This window comes from Mustela erminea, chromosome 5, assembly GCF_009829155.1.
Source record: "Mustela erminea isolate mMusErm1 chromosome 5, mMusErm1.Pri, whole genome shotgun sequence".
Taxonomy (NCBI): Eukaryota; Metazoa; Chordata; class Mammalia; order Carnivora; family Mustelidae; genus Mustela; species Mustela erminea.
Genome location: NC_045618.1, coordinates 117,810,769 through 117,837,088, shown reverse-complemented (window position 1 = coordinate 117,837,088; position 26,320 = coordinate 117,810,769). Strand labels below are relative to the sequence as shown.

The 26,320-nt window shown below is 41.6% G+C and overlaps 2 protein-coding genes across 7 annotated transcripts in view; one reads left to right on the top strand and one right to left on the bottom strand.

Moving 5' to 3' along the window:
- Window positions 1-3,264, bottom strand: part of CCDC88C (coiled-coil domain containing 88C) — a 124,530-nt gene extending 121,266 nt beyond the window's left edge. For 4 of the 5 annotated variants that reach the window (XM_032344659.1, XM_032344660.1, XM_032344664.1 and 1 more), the window contains exons 1-2: window positions 3,020-3,264; window positions 2,154-2,254 (exon numbers count right to left, since the gene is read on the bottom strand). In XM_032344659.1, the coding sequence (XP_032200550.1) occupies window positions 2,154-2,254; window positions 3,020-3,079 (161 nt within the window). In that variant the 5' untranslated portion in view covers window positions 3,080-3,264. The remainder of the gene's footprint in view (window positions 1-2,153; window positions 2,255-3,019) is intronic. The other variant, XM_032344661.1, reaches the window with a different exon arrangement.
- A 21-nt stretch (window positions 3,265-3,285) lies between these two features.
- Window positions 3,286-24,773, top strand: LOC116591619 (basic salivary proline-rich protein 2-like). Of its 2 annotated transcripts, none has more exons than XM_032344658.1 (3): window positions 3,286-3,813; window positions 21,353-21,555; window positions 24,763-24,773. In XM_032344658.1, exons 1-2 carry the CDS (start codon window positions 3,286-3,288, stop codon window positions 21,431-21,433), a joined length of 609 nt encoding a protein of 202 aa, XP_032200549.1. In that variant the 3' UTR covers window positions 21,434-21,555; window positions 24,763-24,773. The 2 variants fall into 2 exon arrangements, 1 of the variants encoding a protein (XP_032200549.1); XR_004286071.1 differs by lacking the exon at window positions 24,763-24,773 and adding an exon at window positions 4,006-4,185 and having other exon boundaries at window positions 3,721-3,813; window positions 21,353-21,438.
- Window positions 24,774-26,320: the final 1,547 nt, after the last annotated feature.

The window sequence follows — 26,320 nt, the reverse complement described above, 5'->3', positions numbered from 1 at the left end:
CATTTAATCCTCACAACCATCTCTTAAGGGAGGCACTTGAGTTCCCATTGTACAGATGAGGAAAACAAAATCCTCGAGTGGTATGCCCAGCATCACTTGTTCAGTAGGAGACAGACCTCGAGTTCCCTAAACTGTCAATGCCAGGTCTGAAATACACTTTTTTTTGTGCATACTTTTTAATTGGGATCATCTTTACATACAGTGAAATATATAACTCTTAAGTTACAGCTTGATGAGTTCTGAAAAATAAGATGTACTCCCACGAACACACAGAACATTATCACCATTCCCACACCCCGCAGAAATTCACCTAGGTCTCCTTTACAGACAATTCCCAACCACCCCCAGGAGCAACCAGTGCTCTGATTTCTATCCTATCATCTGGAACAGGTTTATTCTGATCATACAATCAGTCAACTGTGTGCTGCTGGTGCCCCTCACTCCTTGATTTCCTCAGCTGGAATGCCACCCACACAGCTTCCCGCTATCCCTTCCTCTGCTCCTGACCCTGGCCAGAAGGCACCAGAAGCCCATCTTGAGGCCGTAAGAGCAGCGAACTTCTCCGTTCCCACTCCTAGAATGATTATCTCCGCATATCACAAAGGAGAGAACAGGTAAAAACTGCCAAGGGAAGTGGAGACGCCCTTAAACTGAATTTAGCCACGGGCCAAGGGTGAACCCGCACTTCTCAAAGGAATGGTCCAACAGGCTTTCCCGATTTACAAGCAAGCAGTAAACGCTTCAGGAATTCCAAAGGTCAGGGAAGAAAGAGAAACAGTCCCAGGGCTTTTGTTCTCCACTCTGCCTGGGTGTAAAAACTGAATGAAAAGGCCGGGAATACTGCTGTTTTTAATTAAACAGTCTTGGGTTTGGGTAAGGACACAGTGGTCACTGCATCAATGGAATCCAGTCATTTTGGGGGTCCACCAAAATGGGGGCAGTTGCCAGAAATTAAACATGCCACTAGACAACCGCAGGAAAACTCCTTTTCATCAATGTTCTCAGACAAGTGCTGCCAAAGCTGGTAACATGTATGTCGTTTTAGGATCTAATCAAACACAAGATTAGTAAGATGAGCTGGGCCTTTAAAAAAAAATAAAACCCAAAACTAAGGTATCTCTCCCACAACATGACACCAAGTGATTTATTAAAAGCAGTGTTCCCAGAAAAATTTTAAAGCAGACCTTATTTTAGGTAGATCTATTTAAACCACTTTCTGAATATGCCAAAGATAATTGTTCCCCCTCAGGGGCCACAAAGCTGATTCTCATTAGCTAATGGGTTCATGCTAGAGTAGGACAACTTGCTTAGCTGCAGGTGAGTAAGTGAGCCTAAGTGGCTGATCTGCAGAGAACACGAGGACGTTTTATTTTGCTTCCAGGGCCCGTGAATCATACCAACAGTCACTTCCAATATGTTCCCTGCACTTGGAGTTAAAAACAGAACACAGCCTCAGGAGCCAACACCTACTTGTGGCAGGCTGTCAATCAGACAGGCTCTGCAGAATTCAGCTGCAGGAAAGGATGTGGTCAAACACGCAAGCTAGTAAGTTTAACTTCCATCAAGACCCTGTTTAAGCTCTAGGGCTTTAAGACAAACAGTACGCTAGCATTCAGACTCCCAGGACTCTCTTAACACAGTAACTTTAAATCCAAGTCATGAGAAAGGCCTTAACCGATTGCACTTGCTAGGGGGCACCTGAAAAGGTACAATCACGTGAAGAGAGCTCAGAAACACAGGCATCCCACCCTACGGTGAAACGTTAGAGTCACACGAATGCTCTGGGTCCGCCCTAGACACTTCCTGTAACCAGACTCTGTTACAGTTCCTTGCCCCCAAAAAGGGTGCTGTTTTGTTTTTTTTAACGTCCTTGCTCAAACCTCAGTCAACTAACTGAGTCTGAAGTCCGTTGTGCTATTTACACCACGTGGATGACAGTCATTCAATACCAAATTGCCTTTACCAAACAAGCTGCCAAACTGCCGACCCAGAATTCTTCATATCCACAGGAACGGAAAGAAGTCACCTTAAAACCGAGACACACCAGGGGCCCCACGGAAAAAGAACCCTCCTGTTCAAACTCCATGCTCCGTTGCTACAACCTTAAACTTTCTGAAGCACCGTTCTTTCCTTCTTCCCTGGAGGTAACTTACATTTGCAACATGATTTGGTTCAAAAAGATGCCGTCGGCTAGATCCATGTACATGGTCAGGTTGTCCTGGTTGCCGCTTCCGAAGGAGCCAAAAGTTTTCACCTGCCGGGTAGGGGGCGCGGAGAGAAAGGCAGGAAAAGTCACCCCGGAGCGCCCTGTCCAAAGCTCTCCAGGGCAAAGGCAGGCAGAGCCTCTGCGGGAAGAGTGGGTCACCCACGCCCGCCCGCCCGCCCACCCTTCCGCAGGCGAGAAGCCCACCCTTCTCCAGGGCCTCTACCTCCACCCCGCGCCAGGAAACAGACAAAACTTCCTCCCTGCTGTTCTCCGGTGTCCCAGGGCGAAAAACAACAACAAAAACAACAAAACCAAAAGGGACTTTTTAATAAATTTCTCACGTCTCAAATCTACTGGAAATGACTGCTCCGAACCCAGCCTGTACGCATTCTCACTGGGAGACCCGATCCCCGCCGCCACCCACCTGCTGGTCTCAGAGGTTCAGAAACTACACGAGGATATTTTCGGGGAATGGGTCCTTTTCTCGAGTGGTCAAGCCATGACGGGGCCCAGGTGACTCCTCGGATCCTGTCCGCTACGGGGACGTAGCCCAAGGCCCGGTCGGAAACAGGTGTACCAGCTCAACCCCTGGCCGGGCCGAGAGCGCGGCGAGGTCCCGCACCCGGTGCGCGGGATCCCGAGTTGGAAATGCCTCCGGACCCCAGGGCTCAGACCACGACCTCCGCCGGGAGCACTTGCTGAGTCCCCCGCGTCCCGGAGGCTACCCGGGACCCCGGGAAGGGAGATCCACGGCAGGCAGCGGGGGAAGAAGCCGGTGCACCAACAATGGGGCAGGGAGCTGGGCGCACTCACCCAGGTCACCAGCGGGCTCTGCAAGAAGAGCTCCATGAGCTCCGAGACCGTCACGTCCATGCTGAGGCTGCGCCCGCCGGCTCCACGCCCGGGTCCCCCGCGCCGCGGTACAAAGCGGCTCTGGCAGCGAGCGGCGGGCGCGGGGCTGCGGCGGCTCGCACCCGGGAGACAAAGGCGGGGCGCGAGCCCACGTTCCGCGGCTTCGGCGGCCCCGCGCCCCGCCCGGGGCTGGGGGAAGGGGAGGGCCCGCCACTCGGGGAGGAACAATGCGGGCGGCAGCCCCGCCCCTCGGCGGCCCTAGGCAGCGGGTGCGCCGCCTCGCGGTGCCGGGGACCGGAGCCGGGACGCGGGCGCGGCTGCGCTGGGCGCGGGGAGGGGGCGCGGCCCGCAAGTGTATGGGAGGGAGGGGTCTCCGTGCGGCGTCCCCGGCAACCTGCACGTGGGGCCGCAGCCACGCGCCCACGCTGAGCGAAGCCTCAGCGCTCTGGGCCCCAGCACGTGGCGCCTCGCGGCGCGCGCGCGCTTGCGGCGGGCCGGGACGCCAAGTGCGGGCGGGAGCCTCCCCGGAGGGCGCGCGGGAGGCTCGCGCACAGCCGCCAGCCGGAGTCGTCTCCGGCCCACCGCACGCTAGGACGCGGCAGAGCTCGATCCCGAGACTGCAGGCCCCGGGCAGGTGCAGCCCCTCGGCCGCGCGGAGCTCCAGCCCCCCAGGTGCCGCCAGAGGACCCTCCCCGGCCGGTGGCAGAAGAGCGGAGCCCGCGCTCTTCACGTGGAGGTGTCGTCCTCGCTGGCAGGTGGGACGCGAGCCCGGGGGTCAAAGGACGAAACATAGCGTTCAGTTTAGATCGTAAGAGCGCGCGTCCTCTTGCGTCCCACCGCGCCACCTGCCTTCTAGAAGTTCCTGCAGGAAGCCGGTGATGTGGCAGAACAGCCCCGGGGTCGGCCCACCTGTGACCCCGACCCCCCAAACTACCGTCACTTTGCAGTAGAGGAGCCAAATCCCGGATTCCAAGTTGGAGACGTAGCAGCAGCTTAGTGGAGGGTGAGAGAAGAAAGGACAGTGGAAGGAACTGGAAGGAAAGCAAGCCCTGTGCCCAGACCAACTTGCTGAGACAGCTGCGGTGGACCTAAGTTCCCGTCCGTCTCTGCCACCTCACCTCAGGCTGGTAATAATTTCACACTACAGTTCAGTTCATTGTTCAAAGCACTTCATGCGATTTAAGTAATCTAGACCTCATGAGTTGTCCAGATGAGCCAGCTGGTGCGGGGTTGACCGGCAGTGCCTAGTGTAATGCTCTTCAAGTATACAGTAGGCAAGGGGTCTGGGTGGCTCAGTCGGTTGGGCATCTAACTCTCGATCTCAGCTCAAGTCTTGATGTCAAGGTCATGAGTTCAAGCCACCCGTTGAAATCCACGCTAGGCGCGGAGGCTACTTAAAAAAAAAAAAAAAAAAAGGCATACAGTAGGCACTAAATGGCTGCCGGTTGTATTGTTAGTAATTTGAAAGTTGGCCGTCAAGTGTTGAGGCTGCGGCATCTGCCGGTGAGGTGTGGTATTGCAGCCGAATTCCGTCGCTGGTCACCTAGTGAGGAAGTGACATTGTGGCCCTCCAGGAGCCAAGAGGGGAGATCAGGAGACCCTAAAGAGAAATGTGGAAGTCAAGGTTACTGGGGAAAGAAGGGGGACAGTGCGGAGGAACTAAAATTTCTACTATAGTGGTTTTCTTACACACCAGAAATGCAATAATTCGCTGATTGCCGTGATTGTAAAATCACTTGGAAAACAGGTGTAAGCGGTACCCACATCCATCTTTGCTTAGAAGGTCCTTGCCCTGTAAAGTAGGGAATGCCTGTGATAGCAGAGTGTTTTTCACATTGACCCCAGCTCTTTTGGAGAGACTAAAGTTATTTGATAAGCATATTATTTCACACTGAGATGCACATTGGACCAATGAACGCTTTCTGATCGTTGTGTTGAGACATGGTGGTGAGAGAATGTGTCCCTGGGGATATTGGCCATCCCTGGGCCACGGCCAGGTCAGGAATTTCTGATTTGGGGGTCACTTAGCTGCTGTGATGGTTCATGATCATTAATGTATCTGTCATTCTTTGATTCAGCCTTGCATCACCCAGAGAGAACTTGCTCAGCATCCTTGTTCCGTGGGAGGTCAGGTAAACTAGAAGTTGCCCAGCTTACAGGGTTGAAGAGCTTTGAAGGGCTGGACCACCTAGACAAAGTACTTCCTAGAAGTCTCTCAATCCCTAAAATTGGAATGAGGCTATTTTCCCCTATATGACTTTATAATTTGTGGGAGTCAATGTGGTACATGTAAAACAATTTATAAATATATTAATGACTATCTTTCTGATATTTTGCTGGGTCCTATCACTATTTTAATAAGAATTGTTTTCCCCAAGCCACCTTTGGGTTGGGGGATGAGCTTCAGGAAACATACACACGAACCACCTGCTAACCACCAAGCAGAGTCCTTCCAACCGTGAACGAATCCCCCTTGGCATTCACTCTGAGACCTCACCATTTAAAAATCTTTTTCTTGCTCATTTCTGCATAAAAGTAATATCTCCACTTTATACATTGCTTCCTGTACAGAACTATTTTAATTATGTTCTTCATTCTGAAAAGGAATTTTCCTTCCCTTTCTGGAAAATGCTGGCTCAGCACTGTAAGCTAATGGCGTGTCTAGGTTACCTGATAGGAGCTGAAATTATTTGTACAACTTGGGGGCTGGGGAGGAATAGCTATTTGTTAACGTGTCTCTGCATTTGATTTTTTATTATAACAAGTGTAAATTACTTTCATGATTTAAAAATATTTTTTATATTTTTGTCAAAATAGAACTAACCTAAAGCCATCTTAACCATTGGATGTACAACTTTAGTAAAATTAAATACATTCGAATTGTTAGGCAGCCACCGCGGTTTACCGCCATCACTCTTCCTTTTGCACATCTGAAACTCTATACCTATTAAACCATCACTCAGTTCTTCCTCCCCACCCCCGTCCCCCAGCCCCTGGCAACCTCCATGCTACTTTCTGTCTTTAGGATTTGACTGTTCAAAGTACCTCCTGCAATTGGAATCAGACACTATTTGTCTTTTTGTGACTGGCTTATTTCCCTGAACATAATGTCCACATTCATCAATGGTATGCCAATATATGCAGAATTTCCCTCCTTTTTAGAGTTGAATATTTTCCCATTGTATGTGTCTATCACATTTTGTTTACCCGTTTACTGATCAATAAACACTTGTATTGCTTTTGTGCTTTAGCTGTTATGAAGAATGCTGCTGTAAACACAAGTGTGCAACTACCACTTTGAGACCTCGCTTTCAGTTCTTTGGAGTTTATACCCGGAAGTGGGATTGCTGGATCCTATGGTGATGCTATTTTTAGTTTCGGGGGAACCTCTTTCCTATTTTCCACAGTGGCAGTACCACTCTGATGGGCTCTGATTTCTTCACACCCTCTGCAATATTAGTTTCCTGGTGTTTTGATAGTAACCATCCCAATGGGCGTGAATGGTATCTCAATGTAGTTTTGATTTGGACTTCCACGAAGATTCGTGACATTGACCATCTTTTCCTGTACTTACTGGCCATTTGTATGTATCTCCCGTTTGGAGAAAGGTCTGATTTTGAATGTCTTTGGTGGTGGTTACATTTGAGGTGTCCTCTATATATTCTGAACATGAATCCCTTATCAGATAAGTGATTTGCGGATATCTTCTATTGTTCCGTGGGATGCCTTTTTACTCTCTAGATAATGTCCCTTGACATACATATTTTTTAAAATTTTCACGAAGTTCATCTTGTCTGTTTTTTTCTTTCATTGCCTATGGCATCATATTCAAGAACTCATCACCAAATCCAAAATCATGAAGTTTTGTCTTACGTTTTCTTCTAAGTTTTATTGTTTTCGGTACTTAATTCATTTTGAATTAGTTTGTATGTGGCCTTAGTTAAGGGTTCAGTTTCACCTTTCTGCATGTGTTTTCCCATGCAGTTTTCCCCGCATCATTTTTGGGAAAGACCATCCTTTCCCCATGAATGGTCACGGCACCATTTTGTCATTATGTCAAAAATCATTTGACCTTCTATGGAAAGGTTTATCTCTGGACTCTCCATTCCACTGGTCTAGATGAATGTCTTTATGCTAATACCGCAGTGTTTTGATTACCTTCACTTTATAGTAGACTTTGAACATTTTTTTTTTTTACAGTTTGAAGGAAAATTAAACTACAGCAATGTTAAAGGCTGCAATGATTTAACTTATATGCTGTGAAATGATTACCATAAGTAGTTAACACCTGTCATTTCATATACAGCATTAACTAGAATCACCATGTTGTACATTACATTACCTAGTACTTATTTATCTTATAACTGGAAGTTTGTACCTTTTGACCACCTCATCCAATCTCCCCTCCCCTGCAGCCCCTGCTTCTGGGAACCAAATTTCTATAAGTTTGTGTGGAGTTTTTTTGTTTGTGTTTTGTTTTTGATTCCGTGTAAAAGTAAAATTACATGGTATTTGTCTTTCTCTGACTTAGTTCACTTAGCATGATCCCCTGAGGATCCATCCATGTTGCTGCGAATGACGACATTTCAGTCTTTTTGGTGGGCAAACTGTGTTCCACTGTTATGTGTACCACAAATTATCCATTCATCCATCAGTGGAGGGACACATAGGTTGCTTCCATGGCTAGGCTATTGTAAGTTATGTTGCTATGAACATGGGCATGCAGGTATCTTTTTGAGTTAGTGTTTTTGGGTTTTTTGGATAAATACCCAGAAGTGGAGTTGCTGGTAGTTTCTATTTTATCTATCATACGGTAGTTCTATTTTTAATTTCTTGGGGAATCTCCATACTGTTTTCTGCTATGGCTGTATCAATTTACATTCCCACCAACAGTGCACACGTATTCCCTTTTCTCCACACCCTGGCCAGCATTTGTCATCTCTTGTCTTTTTTGTCATTCCTGACAGGTTGTGAGGTAACATGTCATTGCGGTTTTGATTTGCCTTTCCCTAATGATTAGCAATATTGAGAAGCCATTCGCATACCGATTGGCCATTCTTATGTCTTCTTTTTGTTTAAGATTTTATTTATTTATTGGAATAGAAAGAGGGCACACACGAGGTGGGGTGAGGGGTGGAGAAGGGAGGGGCAGAGGGAGAAGCAGACCCCTGCTGAGCAGGGATCCAGCCTCAGAGCTTGGATCCTATGATCCTGAGATCATGACCTGAGCCTAAGGCAGACTCTTAATGGACTGAGCCACCCAAGTGCCCCCATTCTTACATCTTCTTGGAAAAATGTCTATTCATGTCCTATGCCCATTTTTTAATTAGATTGTTCTTCTGCTTTTGAGTTATATGGGTTCATTATTATATTTTGAGGGTGAATCCCTTGGCAGATATATGGTTTGCAAATATATTTTCCCTTTCTGTAGGTTGTCTTTTCATTTTGTTGATAATTTTTTTCACTGTGCAGAAACTTTAAGTTTGATGTAGTCCCTCTTGTTTATCTCTGATTTTGTCACTTGTGTTTTAGGTGTCCTATCTAAAAAAATCATTGTCCAAACCTATGTCAAGGATCTTTTTTTCCTATATTTTCTTTTAGGATATTCATGGTTTCCAGTCTTATATTTGTTTATATCCATTTTCAGTTAATTTTTGTGAGTAGTGTAAGACAGGGGTCTAGTTTCAATTTATTACCTACAAATACCCAATTTTCTTGGCACCATTTATTGAAGAGACTGTCTTTTCTCCGTTGAGTATTCTTGGCTCCCTTGTCAAATATTAGCTGATCATATATGCATGGGTTTATTTCTGGGGTCTCAGTTCTGTTCCTTTGGTCTATATGATGTTTTTTATGCCAATATAGTATTTTGATTACTATAGCTTTATAATACAGATTAAAATCAGGAAGTGATTGTGATGCCTCCTGCTTTGTTCTTCTTTCTCATGATTGCTTTAGCTATTCAGGGTCTTTTGTGGTTCCATATAAATTCTATTTATTTATTTTTTTTTACTTTTTAAAAAATGCTATTGGAACTTAATAGGGATTGCATTAAATCTATAGGTGTCTTTGGGTACTAAGGACACTTTTAACAATATTAATTCTTCCAATCTATGAACACAGGATACCTTTACATTTATTTGTATCTTACTCTTTTTTCATCATGTTTACAGTTTTAGGTATACAGATGGTTCACCTTCTTGGCTAAATTGTTCCTGAATACTTTATTGTTTTTGATCCTACTATAAATGGATTTTTTTTCTTTTTCAAATAGTTCATGTATAGAAATGCTACAGATTTTTGTATGTTAATGTTGTATCCTGCAACTTGACTGAATTTGTTGATTAGATCTAAGTTCTTTGGTGGAGTCGTTAGGATTTTTCATATATAAAATCATGATGTCATCTGCAAATAGAGAAAATTTCACTTCTTTCTTTGCATTTCAGATCCCTTGTACTTATTTTTCTTGCCCAATTGCTCTGGCTAGGACTTCCAGTACTAGGTTGAAGAGGAGTAGTGAGAGTGGGCACCCTTGTCTTTTTTTCTGATCTTAGAGCAAAGGCTTTCAGCCTTTTACCCTTGAGTATGCTGTTGGCTGTGGGCTTGTCATATGTAGCCTTCATTATGTTGAGATATGTTCCTCCTGGGCCTAATTGGTGAAGAGGTTTTATCATGAATGGATGCCAAATTTTGTCAAATGCTAAAGCTTTCTGTGTCTATTGAAATGATCATATGATTTTTTCCTTTTCATTCTATAAGGTACATCACATTGATTTGTGCATATTGAATCACCCTGGCATCCCAGGGATACATTCCATTTGATCATGGTGAATGACCTTTTTACTGTGCTGCTTAATTCAATTTGCTAGTATTTTACTAAGAATTTTTTGGCTTTGATATCAAGGTAATGTTGATCTCATAAAATGAGTTCAGGAATGTTTCCTCCTCTTCCATGTCTTTTATTTTGGGTCATTTTGGTGACATAATTAATAACATTATGTTAGTTTCAGGTATACATCATAATTATTATTTGTATGTGTAACAAAGTGATGACCGCAATAATCCTAGTCAACATGTCACTGTACATGGTTATAAATTACTTTTCTTGTCATAAGAACTTTTAAGATTTACTCTGTTGGCAACTTCCAATAGACAATACAGTCTTATTATCTGTAGTCACCAACCTGTACATTATATACCCTTGACTTATTTTACAACTGTGAGTCAACTTATTTTGACTCACCTATTTCTGCTAGCCCCTCTCCCCTGCCCCCTCGCCACTGCCAACAACCAAACTGTTCTCTGTGGGTTTAAGATTCCACATACAAACTATATCAAAGGTATTTGTTTTTCTTTGACTTAACTTAGCACAATGTTCTCCAGGTCCATCTATGTCATTGCAAATTGCAACATTTCATTCTATTTTATGGCTAAATAATGCCATTGTATGTATGTACCACATTTTCTTTCTCCACTCATTGGTCAATGGATACTTAAGTTGTTTCCATATCTTAGCTCTTGCAAATAATGCCCTGAACATGGTATGGGAATGCATATATCTTTTTGAGTTAATGTTTTTGTTTTCTTCAGATAAGTATCCAGAAGTGGAGTTGTTGGATTGTAATGTTAACTCTATTTTTTTTTTAAGATTTTTTATTTATTTGACAGAGAGAGATCACAGAGAGGCAGGCAGAGAGAGAGGAGGAAGCAGGCTCCCCGCCGAACAGAGAGCCCGATGCGGGCGGGACTCATCCCAGAACCCTGAGATCATGACCTGAGTGGAAGGCAGAGGCTTAACACACCGAGCCACCCAAGCACCCCTATTTTTAATTTTTTGAGGAAGAGCCATACTGTTTTCTGTAGGGGCTGCATTAATTTAGATTTCCATCAACAGTGCACAAAGATTCCCTTTTCTCCACATTCTCACCAACACTTATTACTTGTCTTTTTGATAATAACCATTCTAACATGTGTGAGATGATGTCTCATTGTGGTTTTATTTGCTTTTCCCTAGTGGTTTGCCGGCACCTTTCATGTCTCAGCTTTATGTAGGTCTCTTCAGGAAAATGTCTTTTTTTTTTTTTTTTAAGATTTTATTTATTAGAGAGAGCACAAGCAGGGGGAGTAGCAGGGGAAGGGGGGAAAGCAGGCTCCCCACGGAGCAGGGAGCCTGATGCACGACTTGATCCCAGGACCCTGGGATTATGACCTGAGTCGAAGGGAGATGCTTAACTGAACAGAGTCACCAGGCACCCCTCTTTGGAAAAATGTCTATTCAGATATTCTTCCCATTTCTCTTTTCTTTTTTCCTTGTTTAGTATGATTATATGAGTTCCTTTTATATTTGGGATATTAACCTTTTGTCAGATACATAATTTGCAAATATTTTTCTCCCATTTATTAGGTTGCCTTTTCCATGTTGTGGATTATTTCTTGTACTGTGCAGAAGCATTTCAGTTTGATGTATTTCCATTTGTTTATTTTTGCTTTTGTTGCCTTTGCTTTTTTTTTGTAAGTTTATATAATTTAGTTTTTAATAATAGTTGTTTTTTTTTTAATTTTTTATTTTTTATAAACATATATTTTTATCCCCAGGGGTGTTGCCTTTGCTTTTGGTGTCAGATTTAAAAAGTAGCACCATGACCAATGTTATGTTACAGCCTGTGTTTTCTTTCAGGAGCTTTATGGTTTCAGGTGTTATGTTCAAGTCTTTAATTCCTTTTGAGCTAATTTTTGTGTGTGGTGTAAGATACTCATTAGTTTCATACTTCTACATGTGGCTGTTTTGTTTTCCCGGCACCACTTACTGAGAAGGCTATCCTTTCCCCATTGTGTATTACTGGCTCCTTGGTTGTGAATTAATTGACACTATATGTGTGGGTTCATTTTGGGGCTCTCTTTTCAATTCCTTCAGTCTATGTGTCTGTTTTTTCTGCTGCTACCATACTGTGTTGATTACTATGGCTTTGTCATGTAGTTTGAAATCCGAGCATGATGCTTCCCTCTCTGTTGTTGATTTTCAAGATTAGTTGGCTACTCCTGGTCCTTGGTGGTTCTATACAAATTTTAGGATTGTTCTTTATTTTGTTTTGTTTTGTGTTGAAGATTTTATTTATTTGATGGAAAGAGAGAGAGAAAGAGGGGAGACAAAACATGAGCTGGGGGAGGGGCAGATGGAGAAGCGACTCCCCTGCTGAGCAGGGAGCACGGTGTGGGGCTCCATCCCAGGACCCCAAGATCATGACCTGAGCCAAGGGCAGACACTTGACTGACGGAGTCTCTCACACACCCCTAGATTTGATTTTTTTTTTTTTTGGCAAGTGTATTTCATGGGAGTTGGTCTGTATTTCTACCAGGAGGCACACAACGTCTATGATCTTTGCTTCATTTGGGGATCCATTAATTTATTAGGAGTTGTCAATGATTTTTTTAAAGAATTTATTTATTTGAGAGGGTGCACTCACACACAAGTGAGGTGAGGGGAAGAGGGAGAAGCAGACTCCCCTCTGAGCAGGGAGCCTGATCCGAGACTTGATCCTGGGACTCCGGGATCATGACCCAAGCAGAAAGCAGGCGCTTAATCAACTGAGCCACCCAGGGGCCCCTAGGATTAAAACGCTATTGGAATTGTAATAGGAACGGCATTGAATCTATAGTTTGTGGGGATCATATGGGTATTTTAACAATATTCTCCCAATTCTATGCATGATTATCTTTCCATTTGTTTGTATTTTGTAGTTCATCTTTTACTTTCCTTTTCCCTTTCTCTCTGTTGTGGTTTCGAGAAACTTCTTCAGTGATGTGCTTAGATCCCTTTCCCGTTATCTTTTGTGTATCTGCTGTAGGTTTTTGCTTGTGGTTACCATGAGGATTACTTAAAACAGTTTATAACAGTTTAAGTTGATAACAACTTAAGTTTGAAGGCATTCTAAAGCTCTGAATTTCTGCCGCCCCCTCATGTTTCATATTTTTTTTTTTTTATAAAGATTTTATTTATTTATTTGACAGAGAGAAATCACAGGTAGATGGAGAGGCAGGCAGAGAGAGAGAGAGGGAGGAGGAAGCAGGCTCCCCGCTGAGCAGAGAGCCCGATGCGGGACTCGATCCCAGGACCCAGAGATCATGACCTGAGCCGAAGGCAGCGGCTTAACCCACTGAGCCACCCAGGCGCCCCTCATGTTTCATATTTTTGATGTCCCATTTCACATCTTTTAAAGTCGTGTATCCCTTTACTAATTACCGTATAGTTATTTTTGCTACTTTTGTCTTTTAACCTTCACACTGGCTTTATGCGACTCCTCTACTGCCTTTACTGTGTATTTACCTCCGCAGTGAAGTTTCTTCTGTCAGGCGTTTTCTCGTTACCAGTCAGCCTGAGGAAGTCCCTTCAATGTGTCTTCTAGGGCTGGTGTAGCAGCGATGAAATCCTGCATGTCTGGAAAACGCTCTCTCGTCCATTCTGGGTGATAATCTTTCCAAGCTGTGTGTTTTGGGTTTGTGACTTTTAGCACTTTTTAAAAACTTTTTAAAATTGTAATCCTGGATAGTTAATTAACATACAGTGTCCCATTAGTTTCGGGTGTACAACACAGCGATTCAGTGATTTTTTCCATGACTTGGTGCCCATCACGGTGAGTGTTCTTCTCACCCCCTTCACCCTTTTCTCCCATCCTCCCACCCAGCTCCCTGCTGCACACCACCAGTTCGTTCTCCTTAGGTAGGAGTCTGTTCTTTGGTTTGTCTTTTTTTCCCCCTTTGTTCATTTGTTTCTTAAATTCCACGTATCAGTGAAATCATACAATTATTTGTCTTTATTTGTTTTGCTTAACACTGCTTCGCCAGCATTGTTGCAAATGGCAAGACCTCCTTCCTTTTTTACGACTGAATAATATTCCGTCATACATATACATACCACATCTTCTTCCTCCATTCATCAGTTGATGGACACTTGACCTATTTCCATAATTTAGCTCTTGTAAATAATGCTGCGATAAACATAGGGGTGCGTACATCCCTTTGATTAAGTATTTTTGTACTTTTTAGGTAAATACCCAGTAGTGTAATTGCTGGATCTCCGGGCCATTTTATTTCTTTTTGAGGACCCTCCATACTGTCTTCCAGAGTGGCTGCCTCTGGTTACATTCCCACCCACGGTGCACCAGGGGTCCTTTCTCTCCATATCCGTGCCAGAACTTGTTTCTCCTTGTGGTTTTTATTTTAGCCATTCTCACAGCCTGAGGTGGTATCTCATTGCAGTTTAGAGTTGCCTTTCCCTGACACTGAGTGATGGCAAGCACTTTTTTATACATCTCTTGACGCATCTGTGTGTCTTCTTTGGAGAAACGTCTGTTCATGTCTTCTGCCCATGTTTAAATTGGATTATTTTGTTTTGGGGGGGTGTTGAGTTGTATAAATTCTTTATTTGGATACTGGTCCTTAGTCAGATATGTCCTTTGCAAATCTCTTCTCCCATTCAGTGGGTTGCCTTTTAGTTTTCTTGTTTCCTTCCCTTTGCGGAAGCTTTTTATTTAGATGTAGTCTTAATAGTTTATTTTTGTTTTCACTTCCCTTGCCTCTGGAGACATATCTAGGAAAATGTTGTTATGGCCTATGTCAGAAAGGTTGCTGCCTTTGCTGTCTTCTAGGATTTTTATGGTTTAAGGTCTCATATTTAGATCTTAAATTCACTTTGAGTTTATTTTTACGTATGGTGTAAGAGAGTGGTCCAGTTTCATTATTTTGCATGTAGCTGTCCAGGTTTCCCAACATCATTTTTTAAAGAGAGTGTCTTTTTCTCATTCTGTGTTCCTTCTTCCTTTGTTAGAGATTAATTGACCGTATAATTGTGGGTTTATTTCTGGATTTTCTATTCTGTTGCATTGATCTATGTGTCTGTTTCTATGCCAGTTCACAGTATTTTGATTACCCAGGCTTTATAAGATAACTTGAAGTCTGGAATTGTAATACCTCCAGTTTGTTTGTTTGTTGTTCAAGATTGCTTTGGCTATTTGGGGTGTTGTGTGGTTCCATACAAATTTTAGGATTGTTTGTTCTCCTTCTGCAAAAAAAAAAAAAAAAAAAAAATGCTGTTTGTACTTTGATAAGGATTGCATTAAATCTGCAGGTTTCTTTGAGTGGTATAGACATTTCAACAATATTTGCTTTTACCAATCTGTGAGCATGAAATGTCTTTATTTTGTGTTGTCTTTAATTTCTTTCATTAGTGTTTTATAGTTTTTAGAGTACAGGTCTTTCATCTCTTTGGTTAAGTTGTTTCTTAGATGTTTTATTGTTTTTGCTGCAGTTGTAAATGGGATTGTTTTCTTAGTTTCACTTTCTGCTGCTTCATTATTAGTGTACAGGAGTGCAACAGATTTCTGTATGTTAATTTTGTATCCTGCAACTGTACTAAATTCATTGATCAGTTCTACTAGGTTTTTGGTGGAGTCTTTAGGGTTTTTGATATGTAATAGCATGTCATCTGCAAGTAGTGAAAGTTTTACTTTTTCCTTACCAATTTGGATGCCTTTTATCTCTTTTTCTTATTCCAATACTGTGTTGAATAAAGGTAGTGAGAATAGACACCCTTTTCTTATTCCTGTTCTTAGGGGAAAAGCTTAGTTTTTTTCCCATTGAGTATGATATACACTGTGAGTTTTTCATATAAGGCCTTTATTCTGTTGAGGTATGTTCCCTCTAGACTTCCTTTGTTGAGAATTTTTATCACAAATAGATATTGTACTTTGTCAAATGCTTTTTCTACATCTGTTGAAATGCTCATAGGGTTTTTATCTTACTGATATAATGTATCCTGCTGATTGACTTGCAAAAATTGGACCACCCTTATATCCTGGATAAAACCCAAATGATCATGGTGAATGATTTTTTTAAATGTATTGTTGGATTTGGTTTGTTAGTATTTCATTGAGGATTTTTGCTGTATGTTCATCAGAGATAATGGCCTGTAGTTCTTTTTTCTTGTGATACATTTATCTGGTTTTGGTAATAGGGAGATACTGGCCCCAGAATGACTATGGAAGTTTTCCTTTCCTTTTTATTTTTTGGGATAGTTTGAGAGGAATAGATATTAACTCTTTTTTAAATGTTTGGTAGCATTCACCAAACTGTCTGGTCCTGGACTTTTGTTTGTTGGAAGTTTTTTTTTTTTTTTTTTTTTTTTTTTAACAGATCCGGTTTCATGGCTCGTAATTGGTCTGCTCAAATTATCTATTTCTTCCTGCTTTGGTTTTGGTAGGTTATGTATTTCTAGGAATTTATCCATTTCTTCTAGATTGTCCAATTTGTTAGCATGTAATTTTTAATAATGTTGTCTTACAATTTTTATTTCTGTGGTGGTGCTATTTCTTCCTGTTTCATCTGTGAGTTGTTTCTTTGGGTCATTCTCTCTTGCTTGCTCTCTTATGAGTCTGGCTAGTGGTTTAAAAATGTTGGTCTTTTCAGAGGGCCACTTCTGGTTTCATTGATCTGTTCCTTTTTGTTTGTTTGTTTTCCCTATATCATTTATTTCTGCTCTAATCTTTATTCTTTCTTTCTGCTGGTTTGGGATTTTGTTTGTTAAATCCATCTGGCCCAGTGTTTCACTTAAAGCCACTGTTTCCTTATTGATTTTCTGTTTGGATGATCTGTCCCATTGACATAAAGGAGATGTTAAAATTCCTTACTATTATTGTATTCCTATTGATTAATTCATTTAGGTTTGTTATCCACTGTTCTATGTATTTGGGTGCTCCCATATGGGGTGCATAAATATTTACAGTTGTTAAATATTATTGGATTGTCCCCTTTATTATTATATAGTATCCTTTTTGTTTCTTTTTATAGACTGTTTTAAAGTCTATTTTGTCCAGAGTAAGTATTGCTACTCTGGCTTTTCTTTTGACATCCATTTGTATGATATATGTTCTCCATCCCCTTACTTTCAATTTGCAGGTGTCTTTAGGTCTTAAATGAGTCTGTTGCAGATGGGTTATTGTTGTTATCCACTCTGTCACCATTTGTCTTTTGATTGAAGCATTTACTCCATTTACATTCAATGGAATTATTGATATATATATATTTGTTATTTTGTTACTTGTTTAGTGGTGGTTTTTATAGTTCTCTGATATTTTATTCTCTTTCTTGCTTTCATGGTTGTTGGCTTTCTTTAGTGATATACGTGGATTCCTTTCTCTTTATTCTTTGCCTATCAGTGTTTTTTGATTCATTTATATACCGTTAGGTTCATATATAATATATTATGCATATAGCAATCTATATTAAGTTCATGGTCACTTAAATTCAAGCCCATTCTTTACTCCTCTTCCCACCCCCCTCATGTTAAGTGTCATACTTTACATCATTTTATTTTGTGAATCCTTGACTGACTTTTTTCAGAAATACTTATTTTTACTGATTTTGTGTTTCATACTTTTAATACTCTCATTTGTGGTTTTTCCATTCAAAGCCTTCCCTTTAACATTTCTTGCAGGGCTAGTGTGATGGTCATGAACTCCTTTAGTTTGCTGCTGTTTTTTTTTTTTTTTAAGATTTTATTTATTTATTTGACAGAGAGAGATCACAAGAAGGCAGAGAGGCAGGCAGAGAGAGAAAGGGAACCAGGCTTCCCACTGAGCAGAGAGCTCAATCCCCACTGATGCAGGGCTCAATCCCAGGACACTGAGATCATGACCTGAGCCGAAGGCAGAAGCTTAACCCACTGAGCCACACAGGTGCCCCTCCTTTAGTTTTTGTTTGAGAAATTTGCTCCTATTTTGAATGATAGCCTTGCTGGATAGATTATATTGGCTGTAGGTGTTTTTCCTTTCAGCACCTTGAATATATCATGTCATTCTTTTCTGGCTTGCAAAGTTTCCACTTATAAATCTGCTGATAGCTGCATGGGGTTTCCCTTGCATGTAACTATCTTCTTTCATTGATTTAAATTTTTTTTTCTTTAACATCACTTTTTGCCATTTTGATCAGAATATGTCTTGGTGTGGACCTCTTTAGGTTGATTTTGGCGGTGGGGGTGGGGGGTAAATCTCTGTGTTTCCTAGACCGAATATCTCTTTACCTCCTCAGATTCAGGATGTTTTCAGCTATTATTTTTCTATTTTTTTTTAAAGTTTTCCTTATTGGGCGCCTGGGTGGCTCAGTGGGTTGAGCCACTGCCTTCGGCTCAGGTCATGATCTCAAGGTCCTGGGATCGAGTCCCGCATCGGGCTCTCTGCTTGGCAGGGAGCCTGCTTCCTCCTTTCTCTCTCTCTGCCTGCCTCTCTGCCTACTTGTGATGTCTCTCTGTCAAATAAATAAAATTTTTAAAAAATCTTTTTTAAAAAATAAATAAATAAAGTTTTCCTTATTTATTTATTTTAGAAAGTGGGAGGGGTGGGGAGAGAGGGAAAGAGTCTTAAACAGACTCCATGCTGAATGTGGAACCTGACGTGGGGCTCAGTCTCATGACCCCGAGATCATGACCTGAGCCAAAACTGAGAGTCACATGCTTAACTGACCATGCCACTGAGACACCCCATCAGCTATTATTTCTTTCAATAAATTTTCTGCCCCCTTTCTTCTTTTACTGTGGCCCATATAATGTGAATGTTATTATGCTGTTACTATGCTAGATTACGATATTATTATTATCACTGAATCCCCTTAGACTATTCTTAATTTGAATAATTTTTTCTCTCATTTGCTTATCTTGGTCACTCTTTATAACTCTGTCTTCTAGGTCATTAATTTATTCCTTTGCTTCATGTAGCCTGCTATATATTCCATCCAGTGTATTTTTAATTCCATGTTTTATGTTCTTCATCTCTGATTTGTTTTTTTAATCTCTTTTTTAAGGGTCTCACTGATGTTCTCCACCCTTTTCTAGGGGTAGATTTATTAAGAGTGTGAGCTTGGGAGAGGGAGGGGCAAAGGAAAGGGAGGAAGAGAATCTCAAGCAGACTCCCCACTGAGTGAGGAACCTGACATGGGGCTCAGTCTCACACCCCTGAGATCATGACCTGAACCAAAGTCAGGAGTCACATGCTTAACCAACTGAGCCACCCAGGCACCCCACATGTCCTCCACTTTTTTTTCAAGTACAGTGAGTATCTTCATGATTATTACTTACTTCAGTTTCACTTAGGTCCCTTGCTGTGGTTTGGTCCTCTTCTTTAATTTGGGACATATTCCTTTGTCTCCTCATTTTGTCTAACTCTCTGTTGTCTGTCTCTCTGTGTTAAGAGAGTCAGCTGCGTCTCTTGCTCTTAAAGGTAATGGTCTTATGAAGAAGAGGTCCTGTGGTGCCCTGCAGTGCAGTGTCCCCTGTCTCCAGAACCTGGCACTTCAGGGAGTGTCTCCTATGTGTGCTGTCTATGTTCTGCTCTTGAGTCCTGGCCTCTTGTCCCTTCAGTTCACTTGTTTGCAGAGGCTCTCTTTGCCTGCTGTGGGTAAGCTCGGTCCCCAGCCACGTGTCTTTTAGAAATTTGAATATCTCATGTCACTCCCTCTGGCCTGCAAAGTGTCTGCTGAAAAATCTGCATATGGTCTCATTGGGGTTCTTCTCCATGTAACAAGTTTTTTTTTTTTTTTCCTCTTTGTGCTTTCAGTATTCTTTGTCTTTAACTTTTGATGTTTCAATTATAATGTGTCTTGTGGGTCTCTTTGGGTTTGTCTTATTTGGAACTTTTTTGGCTTCCTGGATCTGAATGTCTGTTTCCTTTCTGAAGTTAGGGACATTTTCAGCAATTATTTTTTAAAATAAGTTTTCTGCCCCTTCTTCTTCTGGGGTACCTATAGTGCAAACGTTGGTCCTCTTTATGTTGTCCCATAAGTCTTGGGCTGTCTTCATTTTTATTTATTTTTTTTCTTTTAGCTTCTCTGATTCAGTGAGTTCCTCTGCCCAGTCTTTAAATTTCTTAACCTTTATATATTCTGCTGTTGAACCGTCCTGCAGATGGTTACATCTGGATAAACCCTTTGCAAGTTGAATACATCATAAGTTGAAAATGAATTTAATACACCTAACTTACCAAACATCATAGCTTAGCCTAGCCTACCTTAAATGTGCTCAGAACACTTACATTAGCCTGCAGTTGGGCAACATGATCGATCAGTTAACAGCATATTTTATAATAAAGTGTTGAATATCTCCTATAATTTATTGATTATCATACTGGAAGTGAAAAATATAATGGTTCTATGCATACAGAATGGTTGTAAGTAATGGTTGTAATTGTTTACCTTTGTGATTGTGTGGCTGATTGGGAGCTCTGGCTTGCTGCCACTACCTAGCATCACAAAAGAGTATTGTACTGTATACACTAGCCTGGGAAAAGATCAAAATTCAGAATTAGAATTATGGTTTCTACCAAGTACATACCATTTTCATACCACTGCAAAGTCAAGAAATCAAAAGATGAACACTGTTAGTCAGGAGCTTTCTACAATATGGCCTTCAGGTCTGTCACTTCTGTTTGGTACTTTTCCTATATTTTTTGTCTCTTTGTTGAAGTTCTTCCTGTTGTCTTCCATTCTTCTCCTGTGTTCAGTGAGCATCTTTGCAACCATTACTTTGAACTCTTCATCAGATAAATTCATTATTTCTATTTTATTAAGGTTTTTTTTCCTGAGGTTTTAATTTTGTTTATTTTAAACTTACTACCCTGTTTCTCGTTTTGTTTGGTTCTCTGTGTTGGCTTCTAACATTAGATGCAACTACCATCTTTCCCAGTCTTGAGGAGTGGCTTCTTGTAGGAAATAAAATTTATTGTTCACCGCTGCCTAGCTCTTGGTTGCCTCTTAACCTTTGGGAAGCAGCCTATTTCATTTTTAATAGCTCCTAGTATTTGAGGTTTGCCAAGACTTGTTAGATTCAGACTGACTGGCAACCAGACACTGAAGTCAGTGGTTTTTAATCTATGTGAATATGCCTGTAACAGTCCTGTGGGGTCACAACTGCAAGCCTTACTGGCCACCAGAGGTGAGCAATCTGGAAGTGTTCCCTGGGAGGTAGTTGTGAAAATTGGGGCTCCAGGGCCATGTGTAAGCTCCTTTCTGGGAGATAATGGCAAGCTATAGTGAGGCAGAAGGACAGTCCAAAGACAGCCTCCTTCAACCTACGTTCCCTGAGAGCCCCTCAGTAGATTCCTAAATGTGTGCCAGACTTAGATCTGCCCCTGAGGGGCGGGACAAGCAGATAGGCCTCTTCCACAGAACTACTAGGGCTGTTTTCAGTATGTTGTTTGTGCCATGCCCTAGGAGTGGTAGGCCACCAACACCTGTCTCTCCTATTGTTAACAGTTCCATGGGACACCCCAACACCTGCCTCCAGAAGCATACAGTCAAGGGGCCTTCCTGGGTGGATCTGCCAAAAACAGATGACGGCATGTAAAGCCAGAGCACCTGATGCACGTAGGAAGGAGGAGGAGTGCCTGGCATTCCAGAGTGCCGTGGAGGAGGAGTGTGCACATGGTGCCTGCCAGCTGGAACAAGGCAGGGTAAGTGTCAAGATGGCACCGGGGTTGGTGGGGGCAGGGCAGAAAGAGACAAAAGAAAAAGGGAAAACGTGGCACGTGCCTGTGCTAGCAAGGCAGAGGTGGAACACAAATATGGCATACATCAGCCCATTTCTGGAGGGTATCCTAGCAGGCCCCTGCCCCTCAGTCCAGTGCTTTTAAATTACCAAACAAGCCTGCTTCACATAAAGTAGGGGTGCTTTTAAAGCAGCTGCTTCTGTGCTGTGCTCTGGGGCAGGTGCACGTCCTTGTAAGCCACTGAAGAGTATCTTCTCAGTTTGCTACAGCTCCACGGCGCTTATGCACTTAAGCTCCATCAGTATTCACAACTAGATGTTGTGGGTGCTAGTCTCTCAAGTTCAGGTCGTAAACACTGAGGTGCCACATGTGGAGTATTGAACCCTTCAGCCTTTAGGGGGAATTCTCAGGGTTTTGAATTCCCTCTCGAGTGTGGGTCACTGTACTGCAAGCTAGGGTATATAGCGAGATTGTGTCTCAGCCTTTCCTACCGCTTCTATGTGATTTACTTCTCACTTCAATATGCAAAGTCCCTCCACTAGTTTTAAGAGGTTTGTGGGGGTTTTCTCCCCCCCATAGGAACTTCTTTCATGTAGATTCAGTGTGTCCATGGGAAGAGAGGAGTTCAGGATTTTCTTACATCGCCATTTTTTTTTTCTGCTAATGGAATGTGTTACATGGCTGATTACTGAATCATTTTTATTTTTAAGGTTTTATTTATTTAACTGAGAGAGCACAGCATGAAGAGCAGCTGGCAGAGGGAGAGGGAGAAGCAAGCTCTCCAAGAAGGGAGCACTATGCGGGGCTTGATCTCAAGACCCTGGGATCATGACCTGAGCCAAAGGCAGATGCTTAATGACTGAGCCACCCAGGCACCCCTATTAAGGTGTTTTTTGTTTTTGTTTTTTTTAGATTTATTTATTTATTTGAGAGAGAGGGAGAGTGAGAGAGTGAGCATGTAGTAGGGAGATACACAAAGAGTAAGAGTCCCAAGCTGACTCCATGCTAGGTGCGGAGCCGAACACAGGGCTTGATCTCACATCCTAAGATCACTACCTGAGCCAGAGCCAAGAGTCGGATGACTAACAACTGGGCCATCCAGGTGCCCCTGATATTTTAATCACTCCCATTGTCTAGTATATTCCACTAGATAGTGATCTGTTTTCTTATATCACCTAATTTGTATGATAATGTATTTGAAATGATTTATTTGATTTATTTGATTTATTTGTTTATAACTGTCACTATCTTGAACTGGATCTCCTCTTCTGTTTTTTGGGGAGGGTTTGAGAAGGATTGGTGATAATTCTTATTTAAATGTTTGGTAAAATACATGGAGACTAAACAGCATCCTTCTAAAGAATGAATGGGTCAACCAGGAAATTAAAGAAGAATTGAAAAAATTCATGGAAACAAATGATAATGAAAACACAACGGTTCAAAATCTGTGGGACACAGCAAAGGCAGTTCTGAGAGGAAAATATATAGCGGTACAAGCCTTTCTCAAGAAACAAGAAAGGTCTCAAATACACAACCTAACTCTCCACCTAAAGGAGCTGGAGAAAGAACAACAAAGAAAGCCTAAACCGAGCAGGAGAAGTGAAATAATAAAGATCAGAGCAGAAATCAATGAAATAGAAACCAACAAACAAACAAACAAAAAACAATAGAACAAATCAATGAAACTAGGAGCTTGTTCTTTGAAAGAATTAATAAGATTGATAAGCCCCTGGCCAGACTTATCAAAAAGAAAAGAGAAAGGACCCAAATAAATAAAATCATGAATGAAAGAGGAGAGATCACAACTAACACCAAAGAAATACAAACAATTATAAGAACATACTATTAGCAACTTTACACCAACAAATTTGACAATCTGGAAGAATGGATGCATTCCTATAGACATATAAACTACCACAACTGAACCAGGAAGAAATAGAAAACCTGAACAGACCCATAACCAGTAAGGAGATTGAAACAGTCATCAAAAATCTCCAAACAGGGCGCCTGGGTGGCTCAGTAGGTTAAGCGGCTGCCTTCGGCTCAGGTCATGATCTCAGGGTCCTGGGATCGAGTCCCGCATCGGGCTCTCTGCTCAGCAGGGAGCCTGTTTCCTCCTCTCTCTCTCTCTGCCTGCCTCTCTGCCTACTTGTGATCTCTCTCTGTCAAATAAATAAATAAAATCTTTAAAAAAAAAAAATCTCCAAACAAAGGAAAGCACAGGGCCAGACGGCTTCCCAGGGGAATTCTACCAAACATTTAAAGAATTCATTCCTATTCTCCTGAAACTGTTCCAAAAAAATAGAAATGGAAGGAAAACTTCCAAACTTGTTTTATGAGGCCAGCATCACCTTAATCCCCAAACCAGACAAGAATGCCATCAAAAAAGAGAATTACAGACCAATATCTTTGATGAACACAGATGCGAAAATTCTCACCAAAATACTAGCCAATATGATCCAACAGTACATTAAAAGGATTATTCACCACGACCAAGTGGAATTTATTCCAGGGCTGCAAGGTTGGTTCAACATTTGCAAATCAATCAATGTGATACAGTACATTAATAAAAGAAAGAACAAGAACCATATGATACTCTCAATAGATGCTGAAAAAGCATTTGACAAAGTACAGCATCCCTTCCTCATCAAAACTCTTCAAAGTGTAGGGACAGAGGGCACATACCTCAATATTATCAAAGCCATCTATGAAAAACCCACTGCAAATATCATTCTCAATGGAGAAAAACTGAAAGCTTTTCTGCTGAGGTCAGGAACATGGCAGGGATGTCCATTATCACCACTGCTATTTAATATAGTACTAGAAGTCCTAGGCTCAACAATCAGACAACAAAAAGAAGTTAAAGCAAATCGGCAAAGAAGAAGTCAAACTATCACTCTTTGAAGATGGTATAATACTATTTGTGGAAAACCCAAAAGATTCCACTCCAAGCTAGAAGTTGTACAGAAATTCAGTAAAGTGTCAGGATATAAAATCAATGCACAGAAATCAGTTACATTTCTCTACACCAACAACAAGACAGAAGAAGAGAAATTAAGGAGTCCATCCCATTTATAATTGCACCCAAAACTCTAAGATATCTAGGAATAAACCTAACCAAAGAGGCAAATAATCTATACTCAGAAAACTATAAAGTACTCATGAAAGAAATTGAAGAAGACACAAAGAAATGGAAAAATGTTCCATGCTCATGGATTGGAAGAACAAATATTGTGAAAATGTCTATGCTACCTAAAGCAATCTACACATTTAATGCAATCCTTATCAAAATCCCACCCTTTTTTTTCCAAAGAAATGGAACAAATATACCTAAAATTTATATGGAACCAGAAAAGACCTCAAATAGCCAAAGGAATATTGAAAAGGAAAGCCAAAGTTGGTGGCATCACAATTCCGTACTTCAAGCTCTATTACAAAGCTGTCATCATCAAGACAGTATGGTACGGGCACAAAAACAGACACATAGATCAATGGTACAGAATAGAGAGCCCAGAAATGGACCCTCAACTCTATGGTCAACTAATCTTCGACAAAGCAGGAAAGAATGTCCAATGGAAAAAAGACAGCCTCTTCAATAAATGGTGGGAAAATTGAAAAGCCACATGGAGAAAAATGAAATTGGACCATTTCCTTACACTACACCCGAAAATAGACTCAAAATGGATGAAGAATCTCAATTTGAGAAAGGAATTCATCAAAATCCTTGAAGAGAACACAGGCAGCAACCTCTTTGACCTCAGCTGCAGCAACTTCTTCCTAGGAACATCGCCAAAGGCAAGGGAAGCAAGGGCAAAAGTGAACTATTGGGATTTCATCAAGATCAAAAGCTTTTGCACAGCAAAGGAAATAGTTAATAAAACCAAAAGACAACTGACAGAATGGAAGAAGATATTTGCAAACGACATATCAGATAAAGGGCTAGTGTCCAAAATCTATAAAGAACTTAGCAAACTCAACACCCAAAGAACAAATAATCCAATCAAGAAATGGGCAGAGGACATGAACAGACATTTCTGCAAAGAAGACATCCAGATGGCCAACAGACACATGAAAAAATGCTCCACATCACTCAGCATCAGGGAAATACAAATCAAAACCACAATGAGATACCACCTCACACCAGTCAGAATGGCTAAAATTAACAAGTCAGGAAATGACAGATGCTGGCGAGGATGCGGAGAAAGGGGAACCCTCCTATACTGTTGGTTGGAATGCAAACTGGTGCAACCACTCTGGAAAACAGCATGGAGGTTCCTCAAAAAGTTGAAAATAGAGCTACCCTATGACCCAGCAATTGCACTACTGGGTATTTACCCTAAAGATACAAATGTAGTGATCCAAAGGGGCACATGCACCCGAATGTTTATAGCAGCAATGTCTACAGTAGCCAAACTATGGAAAGAACCTAGATGTCCACCAACAGATGAATGGATAAAGAAGATGTGGTATAGATACACAATGGAATACTATGCAGCCATCAAAAGAAATGAAATCTTGCCATTTGCGACAACATGGATGGAACTGGAGGGTATTATGCTTAGCGAAATAAGTCAATCGGAGAAAGACAACTATCATATGATCTTCCTGATATGAGGAAGTGGAGATGCAACATGGGGAGTTTGGGGGGTAGGAAAAGAATAAATGAAACAAGATGGGATTGGGAGGGAGACAAACCATAAGTGACTCTTAATCTCACAAAACAAACTGAGGGTTG